Consider the following 12120-nt stretch of genomic DNA (forward strand, 5'->3'; position numbering starts at 1 on the left):
CTTTTGTAAGATGTATTCTTTTGTGATTACCATGTACAAAATTGTTCATCAAAATACATGGTTTGTCATCATCAAAAAGGGAGAGATTGTTAGAACAAGATTTGGTTCTGCATCTATACCTTGAGTTTTGATGATAACAATATTGTATTTATGTGAGAACAATTTTGGTACCCTAATGGTTTGTTATTGTGTAGCTTTAACAGCTAGTTCTGATTATGAATATATGATGTGCAACATCATCAATTTTTGAATAATATGTTCCAAATTCGCTTCTGTGCCAGCTATTAGAAGTTCTAAAAGAAATGTTCAATATTGTTGTTGCAATATTATTTCTGCTTCTGTGCTAATTCACTCCTGAGAAGCTTCTAAGGAGACATTATGTTGTTGCTGCAACGTTCTCTCAGTTCATGCTTCTGGATGTGACTCTGATCACCAAACTTCTGAAGAATGGAAAGCTTCTGAAGTTGTGTTATGTTGCTGAAGATTCTGAAGATATCAAGCCATACGATTGAAGTTATCAAGGTTCTATTTGAAGACTTTGAAGATTCTTAAGATACTGAAGATCTCAAGCCAGACTACTGACGTTGTCAAGGTTCTGACCAAAGATTCTGAAGTTTCTGAATCCAATTTTATGTTTCTTTATTTCATGCATCATCAACTTTCATTAAAAGCCAATGAAATTGAAGATAAGATTAAATGGGAGTGTGATTAAATAATACATAGTACAAAATGAACATCCTTTCCACTACCTAATTTCGTGGGCAAGGATAGTATTATACATCACACCTGTCACTGATTTTATGGGCGAAGGACAGTATGCAGTATCACTCCTCTCACATCCAACAGTGGACAACCGTACTATGAGCTTTCCCCATTTCCCCTTCAATGGTCTTCTTCTTATACTATATAAGTAAGACTTGGAGACTTGAAGAAAAACATTGGTGACACATATTTTGACAAGTCTCTTTTCTATGTGAAAAACTATCAATCTTTTGTACACAATTTTTCTTTAAGTATTTGTTATTCATTTGTGTAAAATCTGCTTGTATAGAAGCATCTTGTAACACAAAAAATATTATTCAAACTGTTTGTTTGATTCCTTGAGAAGGTTATCATTGAGAATACAAAGAAGGTTGTTCTTTGTGAATCCTTAAGGAGACTAGAGTATAGTTGGATCCTTGAGAAGACAAAGAAGGTTATTCTTTGTGATTATTGTAATCTGTTTATTATAGTGGATTAAGTCTTTGTATATAAGGCAAAATCACTTTGGCGGATGGACTGGAGTAGCTTTGAGTTTTAAGCGAACTAGGATAAAAATTCTTGTGTTTTTATCTCTTTGTTATTGACTTATTAGTGGTATGTTCTTGTTTTAGAAAAAGATTTTGCTTGTAAAACCCAATTCAAACCCCCTCTTTCTTGTGTATTGATTGCTTGTAAAACAAGATAATAAGTGCTTTCATATTTTACGTAAGTTTGACACTTATCAAACGATTAATCTTTCACAGGATTTAGGCTCTGATATCACTTGTTGAACAAGTGGCTTCACGTACAAGAGTTGGGTGGGGGTGAATTATAGTTTTCAAAATTCATAATTAATTTAAAAGTTTAATACATAAGACAACAGTTTGTGTTAGTACGCTAAAAGAGCAAAAATAAGAAGCGAAAAATAGAAATAATAAAGGAAAATAAAGAGATAGTTAAGAGAGATTGCACCAGGATTCATAGAGGTGCGACCGATCTCTTGGCCTTCTCATCTTCTCAATAAATTATTCTTGAGAGTTCCACTAAAATAATATCTTTGAGTTTTAACCCATTTATCCCTAAGAACCTTCTTACAATTGACGGGGAGATTTTAATAGGGTGATCCCTCAAATCAAATGGAGTTTTTAACCGACTAAGCCCACGAACCAAGAACGAGATTTTAACCGGATGATCTCGGGACCCAAATATAAATTTTACCAAAATAACCTAAACAATCAAACAAGAAAAACACTTCAAGATAATCGCATTCTTGAAGTACAACTAAAATCTCACAAGTGTTTTTCACTCACAAAGACACTAATACAACTTTGAGTGAAACAACTTAAAAAAGAGGAAGGTGAGAATGAGAAAATGATTATTGAAATCTGATACGCTTCAAAGTGAAGAGACATCCATTTTAGGTGATTCGAAATAGAAAAAATTCTTAAACTTTTTAACTGATGAGTCCGGATTTTAACATTTTATAATGTATATATTGACCTCTTGATGAACGAAAAGAGTATAAATTTATAAAATTTATGGTGACTCTTATTAAAAATATATCAAATTACTTACTTAAAACATTAGTAATATGAAATAGGATTTTGAAAACAGTGTACAACCAAGAAAGGACCTACTACCTAGGATTTTGATCACGACATTGATATTATTAGTGAAAGTAAGAGAAGAAGAAAATGCCCCCAACTCCCTCCACACATTAGTCGTTACCTTATCGTTCAACTCTCTTTTGTTTCCCTCCAAACAATCTTCACCCTCAAATAAACTAAATAATAGTACCCTTCATTCATCACCAAAATACAATACATTCTTTATTACTTTATCATCATCACCATGGCTAGCAAATTATTATCCTTCACATTAACATCTCCACCTCCATTCACTGCCTCTCCATCATTCTCTTCCTTATCATCATCCACTTCTACACTTCATCATCCTATTCAGTTCAACACGGGCCGCCAGTCTTGCCTTCGCCGTCACCTATTAGAACTTTCCCCCAAAGCCACCTACAATCAACCGGAAGATGTTGTTGTTGACCGTAAAATCCAATCGCAAATTCTGCTACTTGGAATGATTCATAGTCGCTAAAAGGAGTTGGGCCTAGTTTTGATTGCTTCTCCATTTATTTGTGTGTTTACCTTTATGATTTACTCTTTATTTATTTCATTCTTTATCGCTTTAAATATTGTTTATACTGGATATTATCTGTTATACTCTCTGTTGGGTTGGGGTTATGCTACATGAGAGAAACTCTATACCCGAGCTAAGTACATACACAGGATAGACTCGTGGATAGTCGTGTTCACCTGTGTTTCGTGCGTTGGGTTGTCACGAGAACCACACCCATACTAGATTCACTTAGAAGTACTTTTATCTTGCGAGAATTCGCCACATTAGGGTATTTTCATTTTGGGTCGATGACTCTAGGAACCTTTTAGGAACTAACTTCTTGAAGACTAGAATCTACCTGTGAGGGGTATATGGGTCTTTCTGCAGGAAACCATAGACTCTACAGACATTTCTGAAGTTAAGTAAGTAACTCGGATTGTATATGAACAAGAACACTAGCTAAGATTGTGAGAGATTGAGTAGGAAGTTTGAGATAAATGACTTTGGATAGGAAGTGCAATGTTATCTCTAGATGTGTGACTTTGTGAGTAGTATTGAAACTCACAAATTACCTTTTAGATTGCTTAAGGTTCCTTGGAAGTGGTGTCTCATTAATGACTTAAAGTTGGTGTTATTTTGTTATTTGTCAAGATCATGTATTAGCAGAAACCTTGAACGAATCAAAACCCTATAAGAGGACTTGATATGGAATATAGTAACCAGAACTAGATATTTTCAAACTAAGTTGAATAAGTTGCTTCGAGCACATGATAAATCTGAATGTTGTACCCTTTTATGGATGTAGTTGTGTGACTCCTGCATATCTATCTACTAGAGGGTGTTGATCTTATTCTAAACTTTTGTGTGACAGCAAGAAAGTCATTTTACTAATGGATGTTGGTAAGGTCCTAGTACCGTTTTAGGTGGTGGGCGCACTGGAGAATAAGTGAGATTTTCTATGTAGACTATTAGCTAACCAATAATTCCTAGGAATCCCAGGTGTTCCACATTGTTTGAATCAAAGTAGTGCAATGGAAGGCGATGAGTGGAAGAGTTCAAGAAAGTTAATGCAAGATCGGAGAGATAACTACTTATAGGAATGAAGTAAGATAATATCATGCCAAGCATGTTGTCTTGTTGGAGTAATACGAGAAGAGTAGTCAATATTATGGGTAGTCAAGGAATCCATAAGTTTTTCTTATGGAGATTCAATGAGTATTGACTATTCAATCATAATATGATGTCGTGGTTATGGTTTTGATTAACTCACTGTTAGAAGGATAAGTTGGAGACTCTAGGAAGGACCATGATCGAGGAGTTCAAAGCGACGTATTAGATGAGTTAAGTGGGAAAAGGGTAAGAAGTAAATCAAGGATTTGAAATAGAGGTATGGGTAAGACCATGAAGTTTAGATAGTTCATGAAAGAAGGAATTGCAAGTGAAGATAAGTAGGAGGATTGAGCATGTCAGAGGATTGAACTGAAGTAAAGTCAAGAGTTTACATGGCAAAACGGGTTCGGCCCATTGGGCAAGCCCGTTTTTCCCGCACTTTAGTGCGGGGCGGGCCAAGGATTTAGGCCTTCACCCTCTAATATGTCCGCCCCACCTCGCCCCGTTTTCTTCGCGGGATTTTGCAGGCATGGACATTTACATGAAATTTTGCATTTTTAGGATTAAAGAGTGCAGTGCCCGCGGACTTTCCCCGCCCCTCCCTCACTTTTTTATGGGACAGGCCTAAGTTTTAGGCTCACATCCTTAAATATGACCGCCCTACCCCACCCCATTTTTTGCGGGCCTAAACGGGGCGGTCATACCTATTTGCCACCCCTAATTAGTACTAGAAGACAAAATATCAATTGAGATATTTTGTATTACTACTTAATATTATAATATATATTAATTATATGTTATATATTTGTATGGTGGAGAAATAAAGAAAGAAGAAGTGGATAGGAATGAAGAAAAAAAAGTAGATAAGAGAGAAAGAGATTGGTAGAGTATTAGTAAGAAGAGAAAAGATAGAAAAGGAAAACAGAAAAGAAGAGAGGAGAAAGGAGAAAGAAGAGAAAAGGGGAAGAAGGAAGAAGAAGACCCATATAGCTCACTACCATCATTTCATCATCTTCTTCATCATCACCACATAATCATCTCATCTTCTTCATCGTCACCACCTAATCATCTCATCATCTTCATCTATCTAAGGAGAGTTCTAGTTAGTTTCATATCTAGAGTAAGATTCTCATGAAATAGAAGACTAGGGCTTGGTGTTGTTGTCTTGAATCATGAAGAAAATGGATAGTATTGTATGTATTCTTGTTGTTATATGTTGTTTATGATCTTTCATGTTGCTTATATGAATTGATGTTATAGTTGTGTGGATTATGTTGTTGATTTATATGAACTTATGTTGGTACATGTCTTAGCATGATGTAGAGTGATTAAAGATGGAAAAGGATGAGTTTATAAGAGATATTTTTGGAGATTATGTAGGTAACAATCGATTGGTTGCAGAAACGTTGTAGAACCAATCGATTGGTTCATGTTACGGTGAAGAAAAGTTGAATTTTTGATGATGAAAATCAATTGGATACAATGCTTAAATGTTTAGTCCAATGCAGATAGTGAAAATTTGAATAGAAGGTTCATATAATCGATTGGTCCTTGTGAGCAATCGATTGGTTCAATTGTTTTCACAATAAAATGAGTTTCGCAAATCGGTTTTGGACGCGGTCGAAGGCGTTGGAAATATCTTTGAGTTCCATATTAGATAGTGAACTAAAAACATGATTATATTCCAATTATGGATAGGATAATGATGATATATATTATGAGTTGTTGTTTTATTGATTGAATACATGGTTCTTGTTTCTGCCATAATTTAAGAATCGTGAATCTGATTGATATGATACTTGAAGCTTTAGAAAGATATTCCAATGGGATATTACATGGTAATAAGAGATCACGAACTAACCAAGGATGTTTCGTAGAGGATGGTAATGATTATATGTCTTAAGTGAACCATTTATGTCTGATTATGTTTGACTTGGTTGTGCATAACAACTTGAATAACCTAAGATAATGATGAGTGAGTTGTGAGATAGATTTACCTAGGGTTTATTGAGACACGTTATGCTACTATGTGTGTTTCATGTATGAAATTTTGTTATGATAATGTGTATGCTATGAATTTGTTGGATGTTTGATTGTGAAATAACATGATTAAAAACCTTATAAAGATGAGTGAGGAAACCTATGAGAATAACTTGATTAATAACTTAGAAAGATAATATAGGTTATAGAAATGGATATACAGTGATGCTTGGTCGCAACGGTACCTAGGTGTGTATCATGGACAAGTATTCGCCTGATAAACTAATCAATATGATTTGTATGGAACATGTGGAATTATATGTGAATGGGTGGATATGAACACCTATTATTTAACGAATACCATGAGAATTGAGTTGGTATTTGGTGAGGAACATTTGTTTCAAAAGTCCTATCTGGTGAGGAGCCTTGCTCCAAAAGTCTTATTTTGTTGTTGAGACCTAATCATGTATTTGGATGTGATTGTGCACATGCCACTTCAAAGGCTTAGGTAAAATGGTAAGTGGAGATGTGGAACCAATGATTCATGCCTCAATTGAGTTTGAGTCCCAACCATGGAGGACATGGGGGAAAGGTGGACACCTAAGTGGGTTAGAGTCATATACGGTGAAAGATACCCTAAGTGGGTTAGAGTCTCATACGGGTGACAGTCGTTTGAACTAAGTCTGAGTCTCATAGAGGGCTTGATATCCACCGTGAAAGTCGAGTGATACGTGCATGCATGAACCGAGCCTGGCTTAGACGTAGGTCCATTTGGAGATTGATGTTTTGTGAATCCGAATAGTGATTGTTTGAGTTGTGAGAACTCAGTGACATGTTTCCATACATTGTGAATATCCCTTAGACACTTAAGTCTTAGTTATCTTGTGTGAATGATATGCAAGTAACGAGACAAGAAGATTTGAGTTATGATTCGATTAGAAAATCCTATAGAGCCGAGTGGACCCATATGATAGGAGAAGTCATTGAGATTATTATCTCACCCCAATATTGTTGTTGTTTTTCAGGCGTTGTTTGTAGGTTATATATGCAAAAGGAGTTGTGCATTGATGTTTCAAGGGATGTTGATTATTGTCATCTTCCGTTGTGGAGTCCCGTACAAAGAAGATATTGTACATAGTTCTTAGATTTTATTTTTAGGTTTTATTGTATAACATGTGTCATTGATGTATTTAGTTGGACATGTGTATATAATAATGCCATTAGGCCCTTATATTGGGTCAGTACCAAGAATTAACACCTATATGATATTATTCATGATATATATTATACAAGGTATTACAAAAAGTAAAACGGAGATTTCAGTGTTAACAATAAGAAAGCTTGCTAAGGATAGATTTCATCATTATGTATTTATCATGTATAAACATAGGTCAGTAATATGGTACTCTAATCAACTATTAACATTGCCACTTGTTGCTCCCATTCATATCTTTTATCGGTCTCAATGCCTTGAGATCATTACCTAATAGTTGATATATTGGTATATTAATCAATAAAAATCATTACATTCCAACAGTTATACAGCAGCAAGACTTCACACCGATCCCATTATAGTTAGTACAAATATTGAACCTAACCCTATGTTTAGGCATTAGTATCTAATAGATGATTATCTTGGATCTAGTAATGACAAACACCTTTCGAATGTCAGGTCACACAATGAAAATGATTTTTAGGTGGCAAATCTAATATATATATATATATATATATATATATATATATATATATATATATATATATATATATATATATATATATATATATATATATATCCATATATATATATATATATATATATATATATATATATATATATATATATATATATATATATATATATATATATATATATATATATATATATATATTAAGATTGAAGAGTCATCAATATTAATGCTTGAGTAGACTTACATATAATATAATGACCTATATAATACATAAATATAATGACTACATCTAATCCCAACAAAAATATTTTTAGATATGCTTACTCATAGTAGTTTACGGATAATCCCACGAAGCTGAGCTCGAAAGTTTATATGCACTATCACTTGAGTATTTCTTCCTCCTTTAGGTTTCCTCTATTTTTATCCTATTGTAGTCCAAGGTGACCCTACCCGTCTTGCTTTACTAGGCATGTCACCTTTGCGCTTAGTGCACATACCCTTCCTTCATCATGAAGTACTTTAGTCTGGAAGTGTCATCTGGCCTCCTGAGCTTGCTTAGCGCATCTTTTCTCATGGCTTATCGAGCTTTGTTTTTCAAGATTTTGTCTGTCTTGGTCTTTGCGTCCTGAATTGATGTTTTATAGTCTTTTTTACCTATTTTTAGTTAGTATAAGTTTAGGGTTTTTGTACTGATTATTTGTAAAATAAGTTAATAAGTGATTTCATATTTTATGTAAGTTTGACACTTATCGGACGATTAGTCTTTAACAGAATGTAGGCTCTGATGTCACTTGTTGAACAAGTGGCTTCACGCACAAGAGTTTGGTGGGGGTGAATTGTAATATTCAAAATTCCTAATTAATTTAAAAGTTTAATACATAAGACAACAATTTGTGTTAGTACTCTAAGAGAGCATAGATAAGAAGCGGAAATAGAAATAATAAAGGAAAATAAAGAGATAGTTAAGAGACATTGCACCAGGACTCATAGAGGTGCAGTCGATCTCTTGGTCTTCTCATCTCCTCAAGAAATTATTCTTGAGAGTTCCACTAAAATAATATTTTTGAGTTTTTACCAATTTATGTCTAAAAAGCTTCTTACAATTGACGGAGAGATTTTAACATGATGATCCCTCAAATCAAATGGAGTTTTTAACAAGTTAAACTCACGAATCAAGAATGAGATTTTAACTGAATGAATCTCGGAAACAAAACATAAGTTTTATCAAGATAACCTCAACAATCAAATAAGAGAAACACTTCAAAATAATCGCACTCTTAAAGTGCAACTAAAATCTCACAAGTGTTTTTCACTCTCAAAAACAATAATACAACTTTTAATAAAAGAAAATAAAAGAGAAACCGAAGGGTGAGAATGAAAAAAATGATGATTGAAATCCGACTTGTTTCAAAGTGAAGAAACACCACCTCCTTTTATATTAGAAATAAAAAGAATCCATAAACTTTTTAATGTATGAATCCGACATTTAACATTTTATAATGTATATATTGACCTCTTGATGAACGAAAAGAGCATAGAATGTGTAAAATTTATGGTGAATCTTATTAAACATATATGAAATTACTTAACTTAAAACATTAATATGAAATAGGATTTTGAAAACAGAGTACAGCCAAGAAAGGACCTTACTTACTACCTAGGATTTTGATCACGACATTGATATTATTAGTGAAAATGCCCCCAACTCCCTCCACACATTAGCCGTTACCTTATCGTTCAACTCTCTTTTGTTTCCCTCAAATACACTAAAATAATAATACCCTCCATTCTTTATTAATTAATCATCATCTTCATCATGGCTACCAAATTATTATCCTTCACATTAACATCTCCACGTCCATTCACTGCCTCTCCAGCATTCTCTTCCTTATCATCATCCACTTCTGCTTCTACACTCCATCATCCTATTCAGTTCAACGCCGCCCGCCACTCTTGCCTTCGCCGCCGCCTATTCCAGTTTCCCCCCAAAGCCACCTCCGATCAACAGGAAGATGCTGTTGTTGACAGTAAAATCTTACAGTATTGTAGCATAGACCAAAAAGAAAAGAAATCAATCGGTGAACTTGAACAAGAATTTCTTCAAGCACTTCAAGTATATATATATTCCTTTCAACTATTTCCTCTCATTATTATATCTTCTGTTATAAACTTGTGAGAAACTTTCATTAATCTACTTGGCAATTATATTGAATAGGCATTCTACTATGAGGGAAAGGCTACTATGTCGAATGAAGAATTCGATAATCTCAAAGAAGAACTCATGTGGGAAGGAAGCAGTGTTGTAATGCTAAGTATGTATTTCAAATTCTGTTCAATTTCAATCTTTTCTTCTTTTAGTTTTCATCTTCAATATTGGTTACCTGTGCAGGTTCTTCTGAGCAGAAATTTCTGGAAGCATCTATTGCTTATGTGTCTGGAAATCCAATCTTGACTGATAAAGAGTTTGATGAATTAAAACTCAAGCTAAAGGTTTTCAATTTTCATGAAACTTATACAAAATAGTGACTTTTCTTATATATGAGATAATGATTCTATATGGATTCCTTTTCTCAGATGGAAGGGAGTGAAATTGTGGCCGAAGGTCCTCGGTGCAGTCTCCGTAGTAAAAAGGTATCATGTTCGAATAAACTTGGTTAAAGTTAGAATCCGCGAATAATTTTCTATAGGATTTCATGATATGATTCATGTATGTTTTGAAATATGCTGTGTGTTTATTTGTTACTAATTAATAGTCTTTTATATATAGGTTTATAGTGACCTTACTGTTGATTATTTCAAGGCATTGTTACTGAAAGTTCCAGCAACTGTGCTTGCATTAGGATTGTAAGTAACTTTCATTCTTTTAATCGATTACATTAGCAAAAATTACCATCGGTGTTAACATGTCATTATCATGTCTGATGTTCGAGTCTGTGTCAATGTTTCATAATCTGTATGACACTGAAGCACACGATCCATGAGTGGAAGAACATTTTGGACGATTTTTCTGTCATGGTTTATTTTTGCTTCTTTTTAATTCTTTTCTTTATAATATCAGGTTCTTCTTTCTTGATGATGTAACTGGATTTGAGATCAACTATCTGATAGCGGTATATATACATATCTCGTCATTTTCCTTGTTCTAGCATCTCTAATTTCTAATTAGTTATTCAGATTCAATAGTTTCATATAATTAATGATTGTAATAGGTTTTGTGAAATGCTAAGTGCAGATTCCAGAGCCTTTCAGTTTCATCTTGACTTGGTTTGCTGCAGTTCCTTTCATTCTGTGGTTAGCACAGTCAATTACAAATGCAATCATAAAAGATTTCTTGATTTTGAAGGTATATAGTTTTGATAATAATGTGTCAATGTTGGATTTTATTGAATTGAACATTACATGAACTAAGATAGTTGTTTTTTTTAATTAAAGGGTCCATGTCCTAATTGTGGTACTGAAAACACCTCATTCTTTGGGACTATATTGTCAATTTCAAGTGGTGATTCAACCAACAAAGTCAAATGTGAGAAGTAAGTATAAAACTATTTTTTGCAGTATTAAGTGATTTCATTAGTTTATGATAGACATTAATTTAACATTCCAAATTTATGACTCAGTTGTGCGACTGTGATGGTATATGATTCAACTACAAGATTGATAACATTGGCAGAAGGAAGCTAGGGTGAGTCAAGTCAAGAAATTATGAGAGTCTTCCTCTGGCTAAAGGCCATGAACACCATTGGTTTGATATGTATGATTATGTGATATTTGTATAGCATACAAAGAATTTTTCATTGGGAGAGATGGGTTATGAGGATCCTTAACTCCAATTATTGACTTTTTTAATTAATTAACATAGTTGGTATATATTTTTCTCTTATTTTCATGTATTGAAATTATATATTATGATGGTATGCTAATTGTTCATCACTAATTAAGGAGGCAAGTTCAACAAAACTTAGATTGGCTTTTATATATGGATATTTTAAAAACGTTCAAGTATAAGTGTTTGTGTTTCATGCATCTTGTAATAAATAACTAAAATTTATGTATAGAATTTTCACTTCCCTTTTCCTTTGCAATACTAGGTAATGTGATGATTTAATTTGAACCAATGCCAATAATTAATCTTCGCCTCGAATGGAATTGATACATTTATTTCAAATATCTACACCAATTATCATTATTCAAAAGAATTATCATATTCTAATGGTAAAACCTCGAAGTTAAACGAGTTAAAGAACTTGTACACGTCAAAAATCAAACTCAATACCTATGGTGCAAACTTCCATTTAATAGAAAGTTCTTCGGTCACGAATATAATTTCATTTTATAAATTAAACTTAAAAAAAATCATATACAAATCCGTTAGTAATAGCCTATAATTTGCCATTGACATACGAAAATTCTACTAAGTTTTCGGTTGAGATTATCTTCCTATATGAAGAAATACCTAAATATAATTAGTACATTA

The 12120-nt window shown here is 33.4% G+C and overlaps 1 protein-coding gene across 1 annotated transcript; it reads left to right on the plus strand.

The window, feature by feature from the left end:
- Positions 1-9339: 9339 nt before the first annotated feature.
- On the plus strand, positions 9340-11513 carry LOC127120692 (PGR5-like protein 1A, chloroplastic). Its single transcript, XM_051051209.1, has 9 exons — positions 9340-9759; positions 9862-9958; positions 10036-10136; positions 10221-10277; positions 10414-10490; positions 10705-10756; positions 10879-10989; positions 11079-11176; positions 11264-11513. The coding sequence occupies exons 1-9, from the start codon at positions 9463-9465 to the stop codon at positions 11325-11327; spliced, it is 954 nt and encodes a 317-aa protein (XP_050907166.1). The 5' UTR covers positions 9340-9462; the 3' UTR covers positions 11328-11513.
- The last annotated feature ends 607 nt before the right edge of the window (positions 11514-12120 follow it).

This window comes from Lathyrus oleraceus, chromosome 2, assembly GCF_024323335.1.
Source record: "Lathyrus oleraceus cultivar Zhongwan6 chromosome 2, CAAS_Psat_ZW6_1.0, whole genome shotgun sequence".
NCBI lineage: Eukaryota > Viridiplantae > Streptophyta > Magnoliopsida > Fabales > Fabaceae > Lathyrus > Lathyrus oleraceus.

Coding starts and splice junctions, on each gene's coding strand:
- LOC127120692 (XM_051051209.1), top strand. CDS start 9,463: ATGGCTACCAAATTATTATCCTTCACATTAACATCTCCACGTCCATTC. Junction 10,278..10,413: donor GCAGTCTCCGTAGTAAAAAG/GTATCATGTTCG, acceptor TTTTATATATAG/GTTTATAGTGACCTTACTGT. Junction 10,757..10,878: donor AGATCAACTATCTGATAGCG/GTATATATACAT, acceptor TGCTAAGTGCAG/ATTCCAGAGCCTTTCAGTTT.